The sequence below is a fragment of the Meles meles genome, chromosome 1 (assembly GCF_922984935.1).
Source record: "Meles meles chromosome 1, mMelMel3.1 paternal haplotype, whole genome shotgun sequence".
NCBI lineage: Eukaryota > Metazoa > Chordata > Mammalia > Carnivora > Mustelidae > Meles > Meles meles.
Window position 1 is genome coordinate 181829772 of NC_060066.1, and position 23142 is coordinate 181852913.

At 49.7% G+C, this 23142-nt stretch overlaps 2 protein-coding genes and 4 non-coding genes across 7 annotated transcripts; 1 reads left to right on the forward strand and 5 right to left on the reverse strand.

Annotated features, from left to right (window-relative positions):
* The first annotated feature begins 10852 nt into the window (after window positions 1-10852).
* On the forward strand, window positions 10853-16014 carry BEST4 (bestrophin 4). 2 transcript variants are annotated; one of them, XM_046014904.1, is made up of 10 exons: window positions 10853-10898; window positions 11208-11514; window positions 11611-11705; window positions 12469-12702; window positions 12894-13048; window positions 13476-13553; window positions 13836-14021; window positions 14145-14225; window positions 14330-14484; window positions 14630-16014. In XM_046014904.1, exons 2-10 carry the CDS (start codon window positions 11363-11365, stop codon window positions 14898-14900), a joined length of 1407 nt encoding a protein of 468 aa, XP_045870860.1. In that variant the 5' UTR covers window positions 10853-10898; window positions 11208-11362; the 3' UTR covers window positions 14901-16014. The 2 variants fall into 2 exon arrangements, with proteins under 2 accessions (XP_045870860.1, XP_045870853.1); XM_046014897.1 differs by lacking the exon at window positions 10853-10898 and having other exon boundaries at window positions 10949-11514.
* Window positions 16015-18643: 2629 nt separating this feature from the next.
* Window positions 18644-21378, reverse strand: RPS8 (ribosomal protein S8). Its single transcript, XM_045980876.1, has 6 exons — window positions 21251-21378; window positions 20744-20850; window positions 20176-20275; window positions 19637-19812; window positions 19271-19400; window positions 18644-18806 (listed from the first exon to the last, which is right to left on the reverse strand). Exons 1-6 carry the CDS (start codon window positions 21252-21254, stop codon window positions 18697-18699), a joined length of 627 nt encoding a protein of 208 aa, XP_045836832.1. The 5' UTR covers window positions 21255-21378; the 3' UTR covers window positions 18644-18696.
* Window positions 18925-18993, reverse strand: LOC123928748. Its single transcript, XR_006815798.1, has one exon. It is a non-coding gene; the product is annotated as a small nucleolar RNA SNORD38 (small nucleolar RNA).
* Window positions 19505-19574, reverse strand: LOC123928754. Its single transcript, XR_006815804.1, has one exon. It is a non-coding gene; the product is annotated as a small nucleolar RNA SNORD38 (small nucleolar RNA).
* On the reverse strand, window positions 20356-20459 carry LOC123928761. Its single transcript, XR_006815805.1, has one exon. It is a non-coding gene; the product is annotated as a small nucleolar RNA SNORD46 (small nucleolar RNA).
* LOC123928708 lies at window positions 20938-21017 on the reverse strand. Its single transcript, XR_006815789.1, has one exon. It is a non-coding gene; the product is annotated as a small nucleolar RNA SNORD55/SNORD39 (small nucleolar RNA).
* Window positions 21379-23142: the final 1764 nt, after the last annotated feature.

Here is a 23142-nt window from a genome sequence, read left to right on the forward strand (position 1 = left end):
TCTCTGCCTACTTGTGATCTCTGTCTGTCAAATAAATAAGTAAAATCTTAAAAAAAAAAAAAAAGTCCTTGCAGGTTTTGAAAAATGCTATGAAGGAAGTCAACAGAAGACTAACTAACCAAAGAGCTTGCTTTAGAAGAGTAGCCAGATGAGTCAACAGATATTGAGTAGAACCTAATTCCTGTCAGTTGTATCCCCCAAAAGCTAAAAATCTCTGCGCAGTACCCACTTCCCTCCATCTTCCCCTCCCAGCTCAATCTGAGTTGTAGTCCCTCCCGTTGGGATTACTGAGATTACTGATCATTGCCCCAGCAACGTGCTGCTCTCCCCTTTCCTGTCGTCTCTGTTATAACCTCCTTCCATATTTCCCACCCACCCAACCCCTCATCAAGCCCTCTGACCTTGCCCTTCAGGGCCACTGATGGGAGAAACCTGAAATGGGGATAATGACTAATAGCTCAGATGGGGGAGGGAGAGCAAGAGGTGAGGAGGGGGTGGCCTTAAGCGCCTTAGTCAGGAGTTTGGTCTTTATCCTACCAGTCAACAGTTTTCCAGTGGGGAGATGGTAGTGGTGGGACCAAAAAGGACAGATCTACAGGGAAAATGAGGCGGAAGCATGTGTAGTTTGAAAAGTCATATTTGAGGTTGCAATTTTACGTTTGGAAAATAAAGCAAAATGTCTTTGTATTAGTTCAGCAGGGCTGCCATAGCAAAATACTGTGCTCTATGTGGCTTGGACAACAGAAATGTATTTTCTCATAGTTCTGAAGGCTGGAAGTCCAAGCTCAAGGTATTGACAAGGTTGATTCAGTTAAAAAGAAAACCACAGGCCTCAAATGGTGTGACTTAGGCCAGGCCATGTCACCCAGCCAGGGCTTAATACCTGATGTAATTGCAGTTTCTACCTCCCCCAGAAAATATAAATCTTAACCTGTCAGGAATTTTCTGGTAGGTGCTAGTAAGCCTTTCATAGGACACTTTCACCCCGGGAAGAAAGAGGAGGTGATCAGCATGATAAGACCCCCTGTTCTTCTTCCTAAGGGAAAGTGACCTTGCCTGAAACAATCCTTTCTTTTACTTTGCTTCTAACTTTCCTGCCCCAAGTTCCTTCCTATAAAAATAAAAAAAAAACCAACTTTCCATTGTGTACAAACTCCTCAGATCCCTCCTCAACTTGCTAGATGGGATTCATGACTCATTTAATAAAGCCAAGTAGGTCTTCAAGTTTACTTAGTTGAATTTGCCTTTTTAAGATTTTATTTATTTATTTTATTTTAATTTTTTAAAAAAATATTTTATTTATTTATTTGACAGACAGAGATCACAAGTAAGCAGAGAGGCAGGCAGAGAGAGAGAGAAGGAAGCAGTGTCCCTGCTGAGCAAAGAGCCTGATGCGGGGCTAGATCCCAGGACTCCGGGATCATGACCTGAGCCGAAGGCAGAAGCTTAACCCACTGAGCCACCCAGGTGCCCCAAGATTTTATTGATTTTAGGGACATCGGGGTGGCTCAGTCAGTTATGTGTCAGGCTTCAGGGCAGGTCATGATCCCAGGATGGGATTGAGCCCTTCTCAGGCTCCCTGCTCAGCGGGGAGCCTGCTTCTCCCTCTCCTTCTGATACTCCCCCTGCTTATGCACTCATTCTCTCTCTCTCTCTCTCTCTCTCTCTCTCTCTCTCAAATATATAAAATCTTAAAGGTTTATTTTAGAGAGAGAGAAAGAGAGTGCTTCAAGTAGGAGCAGGGGAAGGGGCAAGGGGAAGGAAGGGGACTCAATCCCATGACCTTGAAACCAGGATCAGAGCCAAAATCAAGAGTCAGAGGCTCAACAGACTGAACAACCCAGGTGTCCCTGAATTTAGTTTTTTAACAGTTTCTTCTGAGGGCTCTCTCTTGTGTTTTTGTTTGTTTGTTTGTTTGTTTTTTAAGATTTTTATTTATTTGACAGTCAGAGATCACACGTAGGCAGAGAGGCAGGCAGAGAGAGGGGAAAGCAGGCTCCCTGCGGAGCAGAGATCCCAATGTGGGGCTCGATCCCAGGACCCTGAGATCATGACTTGAGCCGAAAGCAGAGGCTTAACCCACCGAGCCCACTCAGGTGCCCTCTCTCTTGGTTTATAGGTGGTCTTCTCCCTTTGAGTTCACATGATCTTTTTTTAAACTTAAGTAAATTGGCATCTATTTTATTTTAGTTTCAGATATACATCACAGATTCGACAGTTTTACACATTACTCAGTGTTCACCACCCGAAGTCTAGTCATCGTGTGTCACCATACACCATTATTGTAATATTGACTGCGTGCCTTATGGTGTAATTTTATTCTCCATCTGTGTGACTTACTTATTTTATAGCTGGAAATTTGCAACTTTTTTTTTTAAGATTTTATTTATTTATTTGTCAGAGAAGGGGAGAGAGCACAATCAGGGGGAGCAGCAGGCAGAGGGAGAAGCGGGCTCCCCGCTAAGCAAGGAGCCGGATGTGGGACTTGATCCCAGGACCCTGGGATCATGACCTGAGGCAAAGACAGGCACTTAACAGACTGAGCCACCCAGGCACCCCAAAATTTGTACCTCTTAATCCCCTTTATCTACATGAGCTTTTTCTCTGTGTGTCCTAATCTCTTCTTCTCATAAAAACACCAGTTGAGTGTCTGCCTTTGGTTCAGGTCGTGATCTCAGGGTCCTGGGATCGAGGCCCATGTGTTAGGCTCCCTGCTCAGTGAGGAGCCTGAGCATCTCCCTCTCCTTCTGCCACCCCCTTGTGCACATGCTCTCTCAAATAAATAAATAAAACCTAAAAAAAAAAAAAGTCTAATCAGACTAGGGTCCACTTAACAGCCTTATTTTACTTACCTCTTTAAAGGGTCCGTCTCTAAATACAGTCACGTTCTAAAGTATTGGGGGCTAGGACTTTGTGCAGAAGGCAAGACCTTACCTCTGCCCATCTTAGGTCTTCAGATGAAACTCTTCAATAAAAGCATTAACAAAGGGAAAACAAACACAAGTTTATTAACATGTAATATTTATGCATGGAAAAATGGGAGATACCAGGATAAATGAGTAACTCTCATCTAGCTTAGAATTCAAGCTTAAATACCGTCTTTTTAAAAAAATTAACAGGGACGCCTGGGTGGCTCAGTTGGTTGGGCGGCTGCCTTTGGCTCAGGTCATGATCCCAGCGGCCTGGGATCGAGTCCCACATCGGGCTCCTTGCTCAGCAGGGAGCCTACTTCTCCCTCTGCCTCTGCCTCTGCCTGTCTCTCTGTCTGCCTGTGCTCACTCTCTCTGACAAATAAATCAATAAAATCTTAAAAAAGAAAAAATTAACATATAATGTATTATTTGCCCCAGGGGTACAGGTCTGTGAATCATCAGGCTTACACATTTCACAGCACTCACCATAGCACATACTCTCCCCAATGTCCATAATCCAGCCACCCTATCCCTACCTCCCCACCACCCAGCAACTCTCAGTTTGTTTCCTGAGATTAAGAGTTTCTTATGGTTCATCTCCCTCCCAATCCCATCTTGTTTTATTTTTTCCTTCCCTGCCTCTCAAATTCCTCATATCAGAGAAATCATATGATAATTGTCTTGCTCTGATTGACTTATTTTGCTCAGCATAATACCCTCTAGTTCCATTCACGTTCTTGCAAATGGTAAGATTTTATTTCTTTTTTGATGGCTGCATAATATTCCATTGTATGTATGTGTGTGTGTGTATGTGTGTGTGTATGTGTGTATGTATATATATATATATATACACACACCGCATCTTCTTTATCCATTCATCTGTTGATGGACATCTAAGCTCTTTCCATAATTTGGCTATTGTAGACATTGTTGCTATAAACATTTGGATGCACTTGCCCCTTCGGATCACTACATTTGTATCTTTAGGGTAAATACCCAGTAGTGTGATTGCTGGGTTGTAAGGTAGCTCTATTTTCAACCTTTTGAGGAACCTCCATGCTGTTTCCCGGAGTGGCTGTACTGGCTTGTATTCCCACCAACAGTGTAGGAGGGTTTCCCTTTCTCTGCATCCTCGCCAACATTTGTCATTTCTTGACTTGTTAATTTTAGCCATTCTGACTCGTGTGAGGTGCTATCTCACTGCGGTTTTGATTTGTATTTCCCTGATGCTGAGTGATGTGGAGCACTTTTTCAAGTGTCTGTTGGCCATCTGGATGTCTTCTTTGCAGAAATGTCTGTTCATGTCTTCTGCCCGTTTCTTGATCGGATTATTTGTTCTTTGGGTGTTGAGTCTGATAAGTTCTTTGTAGATTTTGGATACTAGCCCTTTATCTGATATGTCGTTTGCAAATATCTTCTTCCATTCTGTCAGTTGTCTTTTGGTTTTGTTGACTGTTTCCTTTGCTGTGCAAAAGCTTTTGATCTTGATGAAATCCCAATAGTTCATTTTTGCCCTTACTTCCCTTGCTTTTGGCGATGTTCCTGGAAAGAAGTTGCTGCAGCTGAGATCGAAAAGATTGCTGCCTGTGTTCTTCTCGAGGATTTTGAAGGATTCCTGTCTTACATTGAGGTCCTTCATCCATTTGGAGTCTATTTTTGTGTGTGGTGTAAGGAAATGGTCCAGTTTCATTTTTCTGCATGTGGCTGTCCAATTTTCCCAACACCATTTGTTGAAGAGGCTGTCTTTTTTCCATTGGACATTCTTTCCTGCTTTGTCGAAGATTAGTTGACCATAGAGTTGAGGGTCCACTTCTGGGCTCTCCATTCTGTTCCATTGATCTATGTGTCTGTTTTGTGCCAGTACCATACAGTCTTGATAATTACAGCTTTGTAATAGAGCTTGAAGTCTGGAATTGTGATGCCACCAAATTTGGTTTTCTTTTTCTTTTTTTTTTTTTTTAAGATTTTATTTATTTATTTTGACAGAGAGAGATCACAAGTAGGCAGAGAGGCAGGCAGAGAGAGAGAGAGAGAAGCAGGCTCCCTGCCGAGCAGAGAGCCCGATGTGGGACTCGATCCCAGGACCCTGAGATCATGACCTGAGCTGAAGGCAGCGGCTTAAACCACTGAGCCACCCAGGCGCCCTGGTTTTCTTTTTCAATATTCCTCTGGCTATTTGAGGTCTTTTCTGGTACCATATAAATTTTAGGATTATTTGCTCTATTTCTTTGAAAAAACTGATGGTATTTTGATAGAGATTGCATTAAATGTATAGGTTGCTTTAGGTAGTATAGACATTTTCACAATATTTGTTCTTCCGATTCATGAGCATGGAACGTTTTTCCATTTCTTTGTGTCTTTCTCAATTAAATACCATCTTTTAAAAAACTTTATTTATTTATTTATTTGACAGAGAGAGAGAGAGAGATCACAAGTAGGCAGAGAGGCAGGCAGAGAGAGAGGGGGAAGCAGGGTCCCCACTGAGCAGAGAGCCCAATGTGGGGCTCAATCCCAGGACCCTGAGATCATGACCTGAGCCACCCAGGCACCCCAATTAAATACCATCTTTTTTGTTTTAAAGATTTTATTTATTTATTTGACAGACAGAGATCGCAAATAGGCAGACAGGCAGGCAGAGAGAGGAAGGGAAGCAGGCTCCCCACGGAGCAGAGAGCCAAATGCGGAGGTTGATCCCAGGACCCTGGGATCCTGACCTGAGCCGAAGGCAGAGGCTTTAAGCCACTGAGCCACCCAGGCGCCCCTTAAATACCATCTTAATAGGGAAAAGGGAAGAGAAATACTCTCAGGGAAAAGTAAATGATTTCTAGAAAAGATGAATGGACCTTTAGAAGAATGGATAGGAGATATGATAATTTCGGACCAAGTTTGTCTGGGTGTGGCATAGACTTCTAGTTTCCTCTCCTGTGATAGGAGAAGACATTCCCAGGAAGGGCATTTATGCCCATCGAATCCTTTTACAGATCCGTCCTTAGGCAGATAAGGGGAGTTCAGAGAAGGCCTCTCCTGTTTTCCAAGTACCTACAATTCAAAATAGTCACTATGCCAAAGTGGCAAGTTGGGTGCCAAATTCTGTTACCCTTCACTGTCTTCTCCCCCTGGGAGGTTAACAAGATTTTTGAGTCCTCCTCCAGAAACTAGGACACTAGGAGGAGCTCCTCTTGAATCTTGTAACTAAAGGGCCTGGAAGTCTCCTCTGCCTCCTCCCTCAGTGAAGTATGCGACCATGAGTGGATCTGATGCCCCTGCCACACACCAGGCACTGGACTAAGCATTTCCGCTGTTGACTGCTCACAGTAGCCTAATGACATGGATGTGATTATTATTCCCGCTTCACAGATGAAGAAACTGAGGCTCAAGGGGTTAAGCTGTTTGCGCAAGGTCACATACAGCTGCAAAGGGGTAGAGTTAAATTCTGAACCCAAGATGTCTGACTCCACTATTCACCACTGCCTGACTTTTCTGGGGGTCACTGGTTCTCTTCCTTGCACCTGTCCTCCTTCTACACTGCTCCATGTGTCTATGTCCCTCTTATTAATACTCTTTCTCCTCCCCTGCCCCAAGAACCTCACAGTCTGTGCCCAAGCTGAGGTTTTTCAGAGTTCTCTCAGTCTCCATCCCCTAGAAGATTCTGTGAGGCTCTGCTGCCCCTAGTTGCGCATGTGTGCCACATTCCCTGCCCCCTTGGCAGCTCAGAATCAGAATTTCTCTCTCTCTCTCTTTTTTAAGTCTGCCTTTCTATCTTTCTTTCTTTCTTTCAGAGAGAGAGAGCATGCACAAGCAAAGGGAGGGGCAGACGGAGAAGGAGAGAGAAAATCCAAGAGATTCTGCACAGAGCATAGAGCCCAACGCAGAGTGCCTGGGTGGCTCAGTCGGTTAAGCATCCGACTCTTGATTTTGGCTCAGGTCATGATCTCAGGGTCCTGGGATTGAGCTCCCATGTCGGGCTCCTACTTCAGTGGAGGGTCTACTGGAGATTCTCTCTCTCTTTCCCTCCGCCCTTCCCCCTCTGAATTAAACAAATAAAATCTTTAAAAAAAAAAAAGTCAGATGCTTAATCTACTGAGCTACCCAGGTGCCCTTCAGAATCAGAATCTCTTGTCCTTTCAGGTCACTGAGGTCAAGGATGTCTTTCAAGAATGAGAGCTGCCTAGGGGCGTCTGGCTGGCTCAGTCAGTAGAACATGTGACTCTTTTTTTTTTTTTAATATTTTTTATTTATTTGACAGAGAGAAATCACAACTAGGCAGAGAGGCAGGCCGAGAGAGGAGGAAGCAGGCTCCCTGCGGAGCAGAGAGCCCGATGCGGGGCTCGATCCCAGGACCCTGGGATCATGACCTGAGCCAAAGGCAGAGGCTTAACCCACTGAGCCACCTAGGCGCCCCGAACATGTGACTCTTAATCTCAGGGTTATGAGTTTGAGCCCCACATTAAAAAAAAAGAATGACAGCGACTAAGGGTAGAACTTGGGAAGGGGCCGTTGGAATCAGCAGTAAGATCTTGGGTTTCTTGGGTGGGTGCAGAGGCCGAAGTCCTAAAGCCAAACCAGAGAGAGGCTAATAGCTACAGCAGGATTTCACACTCACCATGTGCTATTCTGAGCACTTGATAAATATTAATGCATTTAATATTCTGAGCAACTCTATGAGAAAGGTATTATCCTCCTCATTTCTCCATGGAGAAATTAAACACAGAAATGTTAAACGTCTTACCCAAGGTCACAACGGTAGTTCACAGTGTTCAGCTTGGAAAATCTGGGCCAGCCTGGCTCCAGACTCCATGCTGTGAGGTGCTTAGCCATATATCCCACTCTGGGCTATGAGGAGGGGAGAGGGGTATGGGCCATTAGGACCTGGAGAGAGTGAGAAGTGAGAATTAGAGGACAGGTAAAGGGTGGAGTAAATGATTTACAGGTGGAGTGGTTCCCTCTCCTGGACCGTAAACCAAAGGGAACTGTCAGCCTCTGGGAAGGGAGATAAGGTGACTCAGGAGGGAAGGGCAGGGAGGGGACTGGGGACTGGGGACTCCCCTTCCTGGAGTGCGGCTTCAAGTCCTGTACCTTTATCCATGGCTCTGTGGGAAACTCAGCCCAGTGATCCAGAGTGTGGGTAACAGACAGGAGGGTGAGGGCCACAGAAGCAGATGGGGGAGGGGGCGATGATTGAAAAGCAGCAGCCTGGGTTGTCCTCAAGGAAGCTCCCAGGATCTCAGGGCCTGAGCTCCTCCCAGTCCCAGGCCTGGCCCCCCAGGTACAAGGCTCTTTAAGTGGTATGCAGCCCAGAGTGCTCTAGAAAAGCCACAGATCAGAGTTTGGGAAGGGTGGCATGGCCATGCTGGCCGAGCCCCCAGAGCTTGTATCTTGCCCTCCCCAGCAGAGAGGTCCTGGGTCTTCCAGACTTCTGGGACACATGCACACACATACACACACACACACACACACACACACACACACATACACTCTCTCTCTCACTCACACTCACTCACTCCAGTTTTTTTTTTCTCATATTGACATCTCCCCTGGTTCACCTGGGGCCCAGAAAGAGAACATGACTCTTCTGGCCATGAGTAGTTTTCCAGAACTTGCTCATCTAGGAGGTTTCTCAGAAAAAAGTGGCGGGGGGGGGTCAGATGTTTTTCAGGTGTAAAGGGAAAAAATTAAAAAGAAAAGAAAGGAAAAGAAAAGTAAAGTAAAGCCTGCCTGGGCTCAAATCCTCCCCAGCTCTATTGACATGAGTCGGATACCATCCTGTCCTCAAGGGCCACACGGGCTGGAAGGGAGCTGAGCCTTGAAGACAGGTCACTGAGCACTGTGATTTGTTGTGAGAGAGGAAACCTGGAGGGCTTCGGGGAGGGACCAGGGGGAAGATCATGGAAAGCTTCCCTGAGGACACTCTGAACCGGACCTTGCAGGAGCAGTGAGAAGGAGCTAAGCCAGAGGCAGGTGATGGCAGCAGGGGTGGGAACATCTCAGAAGGCCTTACCCTGCTGAAAAGCCAGGACCTGGCACTGTTTGGCTTGGGGACAGGCCGGCAAGGCTTCAGGGGAGAGGTCTCTGCCTCTTGATCTCTGAAGGATTGGCTGGTTCTGGGACACAGCAGAGGACTAGGAGGTGGAAACCAAAGGGCTCTTCATGGTAAGAGCAGCGCAGGCTAAATGCCCACAGGGCTCCAGGCTCGGGAGACTGTTTCTTTGAATAATCCCAACTGCCCTGGGTGGCAGGTGTTATTGATCTTGCTTTGTAGAAGAGGAAAACTGAGGTTCAGAGAGACGAAGTACCTCATACAAGGCTGCGGAGAGAGCTAGAAGTCAAACCCAGGTTTGTCTGATTCCCAAGCTTGTGCTTCTATCACCGCTCCATGCTTCCTCTCTCTAGGAAACACATGCAGGGGAGAAATCAGCTCACAGTGTGGGGGAAGGACCCAGATGGGTCAGAAGTGGGACCAGCCCTCCTGGGGTTTCGTGGGTGATCTCAGTATCGGGTAGGTAACTGAGCTGGTGCCTCAAATATTATTTCTTCTGTTAGACTGAGAAGGAAATTGAGGCCTAGAAGTAGAAATGGCTACTCAGGATGCCAGATACCCTTAGGAGTCAAGACGCTGGACACAGGGCTGAGGGAGGTCTGCAACCGTAGGCCCAAGTCCCAGACCTGTGGCCTTGTAGCCAGGCCTTGTGTCCCAGACCTTGTCAGCCCTGTAGAAACAGGGATGGGGAATTGTCAGGCCGAGCTCCCCAGAGCCTGGGCCAGAAGCCTAGCAGGGTGGCCAGTGCCCAGGACCCTGGTCCCAGGGCTCAAGCCCTTGTTTAGGCTCAATCAGGCCACTTCCAGCCTTTGGAGTTGTGAAACTGAATAAAGGAAACCTCATTTAAAAAAATGGAGTCCCTGGGGGCGCCTGGGTGGCTCAGTGGGTTAAGCCTCTGCCTTCAGCTTGGGTCATGATCTCAGGGTCCTGGGATTGAGGTGGGGAGCCTGCTTTACCCCCCTCCCCTCTCCTGCCTCTCTGCCTACTTGTGATCTCTGTCAAATAAATAAATAAAATCTTAAAAAAAAAAAAAAGAGTCCAGTCACCAGAATGGGGGGGAGTTCTCACACCCCACCCATTTGTCCTCAATTGCAGACCCCAACAGGAAGAAGCATATCTTGCATTTTCCACCTGGAAAGGACCTACTTCACTACCCCTGCAAGAGGGAGAAAGACTTTTTTCTCGCATAGCAAGAGCCCAGCCAATGAGAAGTTGCCACACTCAGCCAATGAAAAAACATCACCAATCTCTTGTGGACTTTTGCCCCAAGTAGCCCCTCTCAACTTCCCTTTTTTTCTCTATATAATAACTTTCCTCTCTTTTGTTCTTAGGATTCGCCTATGGTTTGCTGTAGCTTGCATATCCTGAATTGCGATTCCTCTGTTTTTGAATAAGTCCATTTTGCTGGTAAAATAACTGGCTATTTTGTGTTCAATCTCAACCAAGTCCATCAACTCAGGTTTTGAATCCTGCCTCCAATGACCCTGAACAAGTCATTTACCTCTTGGAGCCTCATGTGTAAATGGGGTTGGGGTGAGGATTGCAGGAGACTCTGATCTAGCAGGGCCTTTGGCACCACGCCCATCGGTCAGTGCTCTGTGATCAGCGGCTGTGATGATTATAACAATTTATCATCATGCATCTGCCTTCTCACCTGGAGCCTGGGACAGTAATCCCTGTCATCCTGGTTTCAAGGACATGGTGTCATCTGTGTGAGATGTAGTGTCAGTACCGATGGCCCTTTTGCCACCCCAAGGCCAGCCCAGCCCTGCAGGGGGTAGGGAGACACATCTAGTTCCCAGGGCCAGGGGAAGCTGGGTGACAGCCTCAATCCATCAATGATAACCTCAGTCCGGCTAAGCTTTATGGGCCCAGCAGATATTTAAATATGGGTGGTGTGTAGGCTAGCCCAGTTCTCTGTGCTCAACACGGGCCGCTGCCCAGAGCAGGTAAGCCGGTGTGGAGTGGGAGGTGGCATTTCCCGGGGCCTGGGGAGACCAGCTGTCAGCAAGACCCCCGAGGATAGTTGTGGATTTGGGCTGGAGATGGATCTCCTGTCCTCAGGAGTTTGTGACCTGGTTCCTTCCGGCCCTGCGAGTGGAGGAGGAACTCAGGGAAGCTTCTTGCAAGAGAAATTATAGATCTCAGCTCCCCTGGGCCCGTCCCATCCTGGCTTGACCCATGCACCCCTGAGCTCTGGAGGGGATGGGGGTGCTTTTGTCTACTCTGAAGCTTCTTCCCCTTGTCTACTGACATAGAATGAAGACTGGGTGTGCGTGAACCGAGCTGAAGGGAGGGTGCCTGGGGAACTAAGCTTGTTGAGAAGAAGACAAGCTACGGACGGACGTTTGCTGGGAAAGAGGGACGGCTCTGGGGGCAGCTCTTGTGACCTCCTACCCAGGCCCCCAGCACCATGACGGTTTCATACACCCTCAAAGTGGCGGAGGCTCGTTTCGGAGGCTTCTCCAGCTTGCTTCTCCGCTGGAGGGGAAGCATCTACAAGCTCCTTTACAAAGAGTTCCTCCTCTTCATCGCCCTATATGCTCTGCTCAGCATCACCTACCGGTGAGGGGCGGGTCTCAGGGCTGGCCTGGGGGCAGGGGGTGGGGTACTCATCTGCCAACGCCCCTCTAACCCAGGCTTACACTTGACCTTCTCCAGGCTGCTGCTGACCCAGGAGCAGAGGCACGTGTATGCTCAGGTAGCCCGATACTGTAATCGTTCTGCAGATCTCATCCCCTTATCCTTTGTACTGGGTAAGTTTCCCTCGAACTCTCCCCCGTATCCTTCTTTTTTTTTTTTTAATATTTTATTTATTTATTTGACAGAGAGAGATCACAAGTAGATAGAGAGGCAGGCAGAGAGAGAGAGAGGGAAGCAGGCTCCCTGCTGAGCAGAGAGCCCGATGCGGGACTCGATCCCAGGACCCTGAGATCATGACCTGAGCGGAAGGCAGCGGCTTAACCCACTGAGCCACCCAGGCGCCCCTCCCCCGTATCCTTCTGACCATCTTCCTGAACTTCACGTTCAGTTGACAGCTCAGAGGGTCAGAATTACCCCCAGCAACACAGCCTGGAGGTCAGCAGGCAAGGGAGTTGCGTTCTGGGTCCAGGATTTCCAGAAGGCTAGACCCTGCCTGTCACCTGCAGGACCCTCATTCCACCTGGGGACAAGACATGGGCTGGCTTCAAAATCCCACTCTGGGTACTAGAGGGGACACCCCCTTCCCACCTTCATGGGAAGCAGGGCTCAGAGTTAACCGTTCCTTGACCGCTTCTCCGAAGAAGGAGGTTTGCCCTCCTCCGTCCTCCAAACCCGGCTTAGCAAGATAGAGGCTTTAGGAAGAGGCTTTCCCCTTGACAGCGAGGCAGGGCACTGAAGCCCATGTGTCCTTCTCCTTGCTTTGGTTCAGCCTGGCCTGGACCAGGTGCTCTGGCTTGGGAGGTTGGGGGCAGGGTACGCTGACTCCCCGCCCCTCCATTCTCCCTTCCCGTCCGCACTTGCATGGCGGCCAATCAGGTTTCTACGTGACCCTGGTGGTGAACCGCTGGTGGGCCCAGTACACGAGCATCCCGCTGCCGGACCAGCTGATGTGCGTCATCTCGGCCAGCGTGCACGGTGTAGACCAGCGCGGCCGCCTGCTGCGCCGCACACTCATTCGCTACGCCAACCTGGCGTCCGTGCTGGTGCTGCGCTCGGTCAGCACGCGCGTGCTCAAACGCTTCCCCACCATGGAGCACGTGGTGGACGCTGGTGCGGACAGGTGTTCGCGGGGGCTTTCGGACTGGGAGGGTTTGGGCGATGGGGGAGGCGGCTCGGGGCCAGGGCCAGGACCTGAACACGGGCCTCCTAGGAGAGGTGGGGGTGGGTCTGAGCCCCAGGGGGCCAGTCCTAGGGGCGGGGGAGTTGTCTGTGCCCCGCCCCCCCTCACTGTATCGCCTCAGGTTTCATGTCCCAGGAAGAGAGGAAAAAGTTTGAGAGCCTGAAATCCGATTTCAACAAGTACTGGATCCCCTGCGTCTGGTTTACCAACCTGGCGGCCCAGGCTCGGAGGGATGGGCGAATCCGTGATGACATTGCTCTTTGTCTGCTCCTGGAAGTGAGTCCGCTCCAGACCAGGCCTGTCTATCCTCCCTGACTTTGCAAACTGGAATAATATAGATGGTGCCAACTGCCCATGGCACATGGTGGGAAGCACTGCACATACAGTAACTCATTCAGCCTTCACAACAGCCCTTGGGACATCATAACCATCCCTCTTTCACGGGTGAGAAAACTGAGTCACAGACTGAGTGGCAAGAAACTTGCCCAAGTCACTAGTTAGCAGAGCCAGGACTCAGACATGCTGCTTCTCCAGTCTGTGCTTGCAACTACTTTGCTAAACTGCTTCCCACCACGGCCCCCCACCCCCACACAATAAGACCCCTGACAGCAGAATAGGCCTCAGTTTGTGCTGGGCTTCCCTGTTCTTTCCCCATTCTTCCCTCCTCTCCTCCGCTGACGTCGGCCTCCTGCCTTTCCCGCAGGAGCTGAACAAGTACCGGGCCAAGTGCAGCATGCTCTTCCACTACGACTGGATCAGCATCCCTCTCGTCTACACCCAAGTAACTGCCTCCCCTCCCCAGCCCCAGTGCCTACTGCATGTCCAGTGCTGTGTGTGACACTGACAATTAGAGACCCGACCTGCTCTGGGGCAGTTCAGCCCAGTGAGACGCCGAGCAACCAAGGGCTCATCCTCCAAGCATCCCGGGCCCTGCTAAGATGCCCCCATCCCCTCAGAGGCTGCCACACCTTGCTACACGTTTTATTTCCTCGTCAGATTCCCTACTGGGCCTCAGGGTCAGGGAGGGCATTTCTCCCTGACTCAGCCAGGCTTCCTTCTCCAGGTGGTGACCATAGCAGTATACTCCTTCTTCGGCCTCTCCCTGGTTGGCCGCCAGTTCGTGGAGCCCGAGGCAGGGCCGGCCAAACCTCGGGAGCCTTTAGAGGCAGCGTCCACCCTGGGGGACCTGGACATGTACGTGCCTCTCACCACGCTGCTGCAGTTCTTCTTCTATGCCGGCTGGCTCAAGGTGGGCAAGGAGGCTCGCTGTACTGGCTTGCTCTGTAGCGATGTGAGCCCAGGAACCCCACCTCACCTTTGGGGACAGAGAATGGGGCTCTGAGCCCAGAAGACACTGTCTTACAACTTGTAGGTGGCCGAACAGATTATCAACCCCTTTGGTGAGGATGATGACGACTTTGAGACTAACCAGCTCATAGACCGCAACTTGCAGGTACGCAGGGGCCTGGGGGCAGCTGCCTGTGCTCCCCTCCTTGCCAGCTCTCCGCCTGGGTGTGGAGAGGACAGGAGATCCTTACGACTTGATGCCTGCCCCAGGTGTCTCTGTTATCCGTGGACGACATGTACCAGAACCTGCCTCCTGCCGAGAAAGACCTATACTGGGACGAAGACTCGGCGCAGCCGCCCTACACAGTGGCCACCGCGGCCGAGGCTCTGCGGCCTTCCTTCCTGGGCTCCACCTTTAACCTTCGGTAAGTGGCCCATGCTGGTGGAGGTAGGGCTTGACCCAGGTGGCGGGCCCCCAGGTCCTCACGGCCCTGCTCCCAGCCTTCTCGGGAGATCCAGTCCCGGGGCGGCCCCATACCAGGCTCGCTCAGCCCGTCCTCCTGCCCGCAGCATGAGTGATGACCCCGAACAGAACATGCAGGTGGAAGCATCCCCAGCGGCTGCTCGGCCACTGCCGGCCCAGACCCCACTACTCGGCCACTTCCTGGGTGCAGGAGCACCCTCCCCTGCCATCAGCCTCAGGACCTTTGGCCGCATGCGAGGAGTCCCCAGGACCCCGCATCTGCTGCGCTTCCGAGCAGAGGAGAGTGGCGAACCTGAGGCTGCGGACCGAATTGAGGAGGCGTCTGTGGGATCAGAGGATGAGACCAGAGAGCCCTGATCAGAGGCTGCCTGGCCCAGTGCCGTTCTACCCGCCTCCCCAAAGCCTGCCTCCCCTCACTTCCCAACACCCTGCTGACCTCCAGCGCTATTAGAGCACTTGCTGTTATGTCCTGAGCTGGGGAATTTAGGGACGGACCCTGAAAGGGGAAGATGGTGGGGCCAGCACCAGGGTTGGGAATGTGTCCATTTTGGTGAGAGAAGGTAGGATGGTTTGCTTGGGGAAGGTGAGGCTAGGATACATGGGCAAGGCCTAGGGGACAAGAACCCGGATGCATTGTTAATTTCCTGCTCAATAGGTTGTGGGGCCCATTCTCAAACCCGAGGGAGTATCAGTGGCACTGAAGGGTCTGCTCAGTATATTTCCGCGTGCCACTCCCAGAATTTATTAGATCTGGGATGGAACTCAAGAATTTGCGTTTCTAATAAGTTCCCAGGTGATGGTGCTGCTGCTGGTCCAGGCATCACAGTTCGAGTCCCATATGAAAAGATGTTGAGGATATAGCTTATCCTGATCTTACTCTGAAGAGGCATCAGAGTGTGCGGGCTGGGGGACATTTGCTTTACCTGTAATATTCTTTTTATTTACAACGAGAATATAATCAGTTATTACTTGTGCAATTACAGTTGTTTAAACTGGCCTGCTGGAAGGTGGGATAAAGATAACATGGTAAGGGCTTGGGAATATGATCAAACTCAGACATGGAGGCAGCTGGACCCAGACCCAGCCCAGTCCATGAGTGGTTGGACTTCGGAGTGCCACCCCCTTCTGTTCCCACCAGCCCAACAGAAGGAAGCGTGATTTAAGGGGTGAAAGCTGCGGGTTCATCTGTGGTGGGCTTGCAGTGCTGGGGGGAACCATCCTGATGGGAGCATAGATTGGAGTTGACTGAACTGAGCTGCACTCTGCAAGTTCAGCCTCCACTAAAGAAACTGGTGACTGCCAGAACCGAATTTTAGGGTCAAAGGATGACAACTCAGAAGAAACAAAAGGTGTAGAGGTTGAGCGCAGCCTCTGACATCTGGGGCTGGCTTTGCTACTTTCCTGCTGGGCAACCATGGGTTACAGAATACTTAAACATAGGTCTACAAGTTTTGTTTTTTAAATGCTTTTTTTGACCTAGAGAGCGAGCACAAGCAGGCAGAGTGGCAGGTGGGGGGTGCAGGCTCCCTGCTCAGCAGAGAGCCTGATGTGAGGCTCAGTCCTAGGACCCTGAGACCACGACCTGAGCTGAAGGCAGAGGCTTAACCCACTGAGCCACCCAAGCGCCTCCATAGGTCTCCAGGTGTTTGTGGAGACAAAAGCACCCCAAGATGGCCATTTCCATAGAAGTCTTTCTCACAGGATTAATGGGAGTTTGCCTTGCTTCAGGGAAAGAATGGTCAGCTGAAGGCTTCGGGAATGAATAGGGGATTTATTTGAGAAATTTGATAGCATGAGAAGGGGGATCGGTCAGAGGAAGACGCAGACTCCCTGCTGAGCAAGGGAGCTCCACCTGGGACTCAATCCCAGGACTCCAGGATCATGACCTGAGCTGAAGGCAAGTGCCCAACCAACTGGGCCATCCAGGTGCCCCGAATGAATCCAAGACTCTTTAAACACACTGCTTCTAGTCACAGATTAGAGGTAGGTATAAGGGGAGGTATAATCTTGTAGAGCTCAAATGGGGTAATAAAGGCCAAGTGTCTAATCTGACTTTGCTACTCCTGACCAATACTGTGAACAGTAACTAAAATGATGGTGCTGCATTAATAACCACTGGATGGGGGCGCCTGGGTGGCTCAGTGGGTTAAGCCGCTGCCTTCGGCTCAGGTCACGATCTCAGGGTCCTGGGATCGAGTCCCGCATCGGGCTCTCTGCTCAGCAGAGAGCCTGCTTCCCTTCCTCTCTCTCTGTCTGCCTCTCTTGTGATTTCTCTCTATCAAATAAATAAATAAAATCTTTAAAAAAAAAAAAACAAACCACTGGATGGAAAGGGTGGGGCACAAGCCTCACAGAGCCCATGGTAAGGTTTTAGAAGGTTGGGTTGCTTTTGGTGTGTTCTGAAGTTTTTGGTTTTTCTTGTTTTAAAGATTTTATTTATTTGACAGACATAGATCACAAGTAGGCAGAGAGGCAGGCAGAGAGAGCGGAGGAAGCAGGCTCCCTGCTGAGCAGAGAGCCCCATGCGGAGCTTGATCCCAAGACCCGGAGATCATGACCCCAGCCGAAGGCAGAGGCTTAACCGTCTGAGCCACCCAGGCGCCCCAGTGTTCTGAAGTTTTTGTATTCAGAAGTGGGGGGAGGGTCATCTATCTATTCACAGAACTCTGCGATTCAGCCAAGCTAATGAACCAATTTGGATTTTCACTCCTTTGGCTCTTCAGTTATACTTGCACTTCCCATCAACTTTAACTTCGGATAAAAATCTTTTTTTAAAAAAATTGATTTAGCACATTTGAGCACCTCATATGTTGCCATGCACTTCCAGGTACTGGAGACAGCAGGAAACAAACGTACTTGTTCCTCTGGCATTCTACTCTAATTGAACAACAAAGAAAATGAGCAAAATTTATGCCCAACTAAAGGATCAGGAGAAAAAGCAGGGACAACAGAGTAATAGCATGGAAGGAACTATTTGAAATTATCAGGGAGGAACTCACTAAGGCTAAGACCTGGAAAATAAGGCACGTGCTATGTGAAGGAAAATGTTCCCAACAAATGGACTAAGAAACAAACATGTGCTCTAAGGCCAGGATGATTAGGACGACAGAAAAAGGGACCAGGTCACGTTGGGTTCCATAGCATTTGGGAAGGCTTCTGAGATGGGAAGCTGTCAGAAACCCATTGATCCCGATTTCTAGGACTATGTTGGGACAACAGAAGCCTTCAGTGCTACTTGCAAAAGAGTGATCAGAAGACAGAACCAGGGTGTTAAAAGGTTAAACCAACAAGATTTGGTGACAGAGGATGTTAACAGTGTAGTGGTCAGAATGACCCAAGATTTTGATTTAAGCAGCTGCATAAAGGCAATGATTTGCTATTATTAAATAGCTGAGAAACTATTTGAAAAGGGAAAGCAGAGGAATGTTACCAGTTTTTCACATGTTCACCTTTGAGTCCAATCAGGATATTCAAATGCAGGTTTTAAGTAGGTTTGGGCTAAAGTTAGGAAAATGCAGCACAAACTATATTTAATACCAACAGGAGACAATGTAGCCAAGCTGAAGACAAAGAGTTGACCCTTACAGATTTAGCAATGCAGAAATCACTGGTTATCTTGCACACCTGAGTAGTGAAGGGGGGGGGAGGATTAGGGTGCAAGAGAAAATTAACTTCAGAAAGACATCCAAAAGCTGACAGGACATGGAAATGTATACAACTTGCTCTCTACAATACCAAAAAATTCTGGAACACAATTTCAAGGTTTCTAGGCCATCCATGAACCCAGGCTGAAAACTTCAAGCTAAAACCTTAAAACCACAGTTCACACAGGAAAACAGTAGAGACTCTCTCAAAGAGCTAAGTTCACAGAGGCAGCAGGTTCCAATTATGGTCCAATCAACATCCCAGTAATACTGGGGGCCCAGGGCTAGAATACCTCCCTAATATGGTCTCTGGTCACCTGAGCACCACATCCCTGTTCCCACTGAACACTAGCCTCTGGGGTGAGAAATGTTCCCCAGCTATGTAAAGGCATAGACCCACATCTAGGACTGGCCTTCAGGGAGAGCATGCTGAGCAACTGGATATTCACACATAACTCTGGACAGGACAATAAACACCTTTATTACATGACCGAAGGTGGGAGGAAGATTTATTTGCCTTTCCGGGCTTTGATTTTCCTCAGATAGAACTCTAGCTCCTTGCCCTCTAGGACGTAGCCATCTGCTCGGCCACACTGGCCTGGTCGTGAAGCGATGCATGCTGCAAGAGAGTATGTGTTCATCAGCAAAATGACAGTGGGTCCGTACCCAAACCTAGGTGTCTCCTTAAAAAGTCCATGTTGGTTCAGTTATGGTGGGGGCAGGCTTGAAGCCCAGTGTCTCCTCAGATACACTTTATCATCACTTAAGGTCAGTAGCAGAACTGGACAAAGTTTTCATCACTGAGACAGCCCCCTCCGCCCAACACAGACTTCTCAAAATACTTCTGAAAGTTAGAGGCAGAGGCCAACCTCAGGCCTACCGGCTCCTGCCCACTATTTTCCCACTTCAGCCTCACACTAATGGGATGACCCCATGTTCTGATTTGTTTGTACACTGTTATCATTCAACTCTCCTAGTGAAGCCTCACCACACAGCTGGCAGTTAAGAGAACAAGAGGCAATAAAATACAGAGGGCACACTGTATCTTGTGACCCAGTCTCCCAATGCAAAGAGCCATCTTACCAAGAAGCTTGCCCTGCTGGAACTGCTCCTCCAGAAGACTGCTGATTTTGGCATTCTTTTTCCTTTCATCATACTTCTTCTGAATTTTCTTTGATCGTTTTTTGTTTAAAATCTCTTCCTCCTCGGGCGTCTGAATAAAGCAAATACATGGGTTAGCTGGAGCTCCCCTGGCCTTGGCTCAGCGAAGAAATGTCCCCACAGCCTTGGGCCCTGTACATCCCAATCCCTGCTGCCTTCCTCAGCACTTAAGGCTTTCATCTATTTCCCTTCAGTAGCAGAACTGGACACAGTTTTCATCATAAGAAGGCTGGAATAAGGCTGGCCTCGCTCCCCCCACAGGGACGTTGGTTCCCCTAAAACACGCACCAGCTTGGCCCCCTTCTTGCGGCCCAGGGGCAGTGCATAGTGGGACTCGTACCACTGTCGGTACGGTGTGCTGTCAATGAGCACAATACAGTTCTTCACCAGGGTCTTGGTGCGGACCAGTTCGTTGTTGGATGCATTGTAGACAACGTCAATAATCCTTGTTTTGCGCGTACAACCTGCTCACAGAAGAATTTCAGAATCAAGTCCTGTAAGCCAGAAGCCAACTGTCCTTGCTGTCCCCTACCAGCACACCCTCCCCCAAGTGCCCAAGGAGAAGCAAGGGAACTCTAGGCTGTTACCCAGCTACGGGGTGTCAGCTCAATTTCCACAAAGCCACCTTTCCAGAGATGACTGACAACCACTCATCAGACTCAGCCCCAATCCCTTAAGCTATAGGAAAGGAGAGATGCAGAGAATTCTTTCAAAGAGAAACTTCAGTATCTTGGTGGAGGCCACAGACTCCCTGTTAAAAGCACTTACTGAAACTTGGAAAGATTTAGGTGTGGAGTTCCCAACCCCTCTTGGAGGGCCTCACTCACACTCAGAGCCCCAGGAGAAGTTCCCCACGTCTAGCCTCAAGGCACGGTACTTCTTATTGCCGCCCCGGACTCGGACTGTGTGTATGCGGCGGGGGCCGATCTGGAAAACACAGAGGCAGGAACTAGGTTATCCAGGAGAACAAGACAAGAGAAGGTGGGAACTTCGGCTGGACGGAGGCAACACAGTCAGTGTAACTATGACAAGTCCTAGCATTGGCAAGTGGCACACAAGCGGCCAAGACGGCCACAACCACACCTAAGGATACTTTTTCATCACTCCAGTTACCTCCAAGAAGAAAAACCTGATTCCAAAATTAAGGCTCTATGCAACAAAAAAAATACCAGGTTTCTGACTATCATTCGAGAAGCCCACTCCCTCCGGGTGCCCTTGAAGGCCTGATACCCAACATCTGTCTCCATACAACCTCTTTAGTCTTAACCAACGCGTCCAGACGGAAGCCGCCCAGTCCCCTGGACAAATCAGCCCTAAGAAGACTCCACCACCACACGCAGAGACCAGACCACGCTGGAGACCGGGTAGGGGAGAGGCGAGGGCCCCCGCACGCACCTTGGTGTTGGCAGCAGGGCGTCCCAGCTCATACTTCCGCTTCTTGTGGTAGGGCTTTCTCTTGCCCCCGGTCTTGCGGCGCTTGTGCCAGTTGTCCCGAGAGATGCCTACATGTGGGAGCAAGGGGCGGAAGCTTTAGCCACGGGGGCTCGGGCCGGGAGCTCGCGAGCCCCAGACCCCCGCGCCGGGCGGGCCGCAAGCTCAGCTCTCCAAGGTTGGCTTCCCCACCGCGCACTCGGGAGTTTGCAGCATTACCAAGGTATCATCATCCACATGCGGCCCAGCCCGGGCTTCTTTCCCGCGGCAGCCATGTTGGCGGCGTCCGCAGCACCGAACCCCTACAGCCACCGCAGCGAGCCTCGGCGGCCAGAACCCGAGTACCACCTTCCTCGGGGATGCTCAGGGTCAGGGGTCGGGGCGCCCGAACTCCCGACTTGGCTGCGAGGCAGGATGGCACTGGATCGAGCTCATCCCCCTTCCCCGGCCCCAACGCAGAGCGACACTCACCCATCACTCCCGGCGTTGGCTGCGAAAGAGAAAACGCAAAGCCTCACGGTCCGGTTTGTAAAACGCAGTCCCGCCCCTTTAACGTTGTTTCCGGGCGCCGCGGCGAGGAGCCTGGCGACGGGGCGCGACATTCCTTGTTTCTGCGACCGCGTCCGGGGGTGGTTCACGCTCTGAATCCCGAGGGAGGGCGACTCGCGGTGGGAATGGCTGTGCTAGAGCTTGAGGGCTTTAGGGCACACCCGAAGGGGAGTCGCCTGCTTGACTTGGTTTTGAAAAGACTCGCTTTCGAGCTGGGCGCGGCTGCGTTGGGAAAGGGTGGAAAGAAGTAGGGATGGAAGGGAGCGGTGGACTTGGGTTTTGTTTGGGAGAGTTTGATGATAGATTGGACGTGGGGGGTTAGGAAAAGGGAGGCGTGTCAAGGATTCCTCATTCCTCACTAGATCGTTTGGAATGACAGGCGACTGGTCATGTCTGGTCACCCTTATAGAAGATCTTGGACAGGAGATGTTACTTTGGGACTTGTCTGTATACAGGTGGTAAATAACGTCACCAGAATGAAGGAACTTAGGGACAGAGCATAAAGCAAATTTTCTTGTAAAATGTACTAAGTAACTATTTTAGGCTTTGTGGGATATAGTCTGTCACAACTGCTCAACTTTGCTGTTGTAGTGTGAGAGCAGCCCTGGACAATATAGTTAATGATTGTGTGTGGCAGTGTTCTGTTAAAACTTGGGGTACAGGTATTCACCTCTCATGCAGTATTATGCTTTTGATTTTTTCCAAACATTTAAAAACATAACTATTCTTGGAGCATGGGCCCAATCAGCATACAGTGGTGTGCCATCCCCGAACATAAATACGGTAAGATGTTCTAGGTCCAAGGCTTGAGGAATGTGAACATTTAAGGCCAGGGAGAGAAAAACTGGCAAAGGGGAGGAGGAGCAATTGAGTAACAGGAAGAAAGCCAGCACACAATGTCATGGTCTAATGCTACTGTGAAGGCTAGTTAAAATGAGTGATTCTCGGATTTAGTAACTCAAAAATCTTCGGTAATATTGGCAAAAGCAGTTTCTGTGCAGGGGAGTGGGCAAAACTTAAAGTGGAATGGGAAGTTTTATTTATTTTTTTGAAAAGATTTTATTTATCTGTTAGGAGAAGTATCAGGGAGAGGCAGAGGGAAAGGGAGAAGCAGACTTCCTGCTGACCGGGTTGCTGGATGCTGGCCTCGGTCCCAGGACCCTGAGATCATGACCTGAGCTGAAGGCAGACGCTTAACCAACTGAACCATCCAGGCACCCTGGAATGGGAAGTTTTTTAATTCATTAATTAATTTAAATTTTTAAAAGATTTTATTTATTTGATAGAGCGAGAGAACACAAGAAGGCAGAGCAGCACAGGGAGAGGGAGAAGCAGGCTCCCCACTAAGCAGGGACCCCAACATGGGGCTCGATCCCTGGACCCCAGGACCATGACCCAAGCCAAAGGCAGTTGCTCAACCAACTGAGCCACCCAGGCACTCTGGGAAGTTTTTTTTTTTAAAGATTTTATTAATTTATTTGACAGAGATCACAAACAGGCAGAGAGGCAGGCGAGGGGTGGGGGACAGGCTCCCCGCTGAGCAGGAAGCCCGATGCGGGGCTCGATCCCAGGACCCCGAGATCATGACCAGAGCCGAAGGCAGAGACTTAACCGAGCCACCCAGGTGCCCCGGGAAGTTTTTTAAAAAAGGTACAGTATATGTAAATAATTCTTTCAAGAAGTATGATTTTAAAGGGAAGGAGAGATGGATGCCTGGCTGGCTCAGCTGAAGGAGACTGTGGGTTTTCATTTCGGGGATCCTGAGTTCAGAGATTACTTTGAGTTGAGAGCAGAGATTACTTAAACATTTTTTT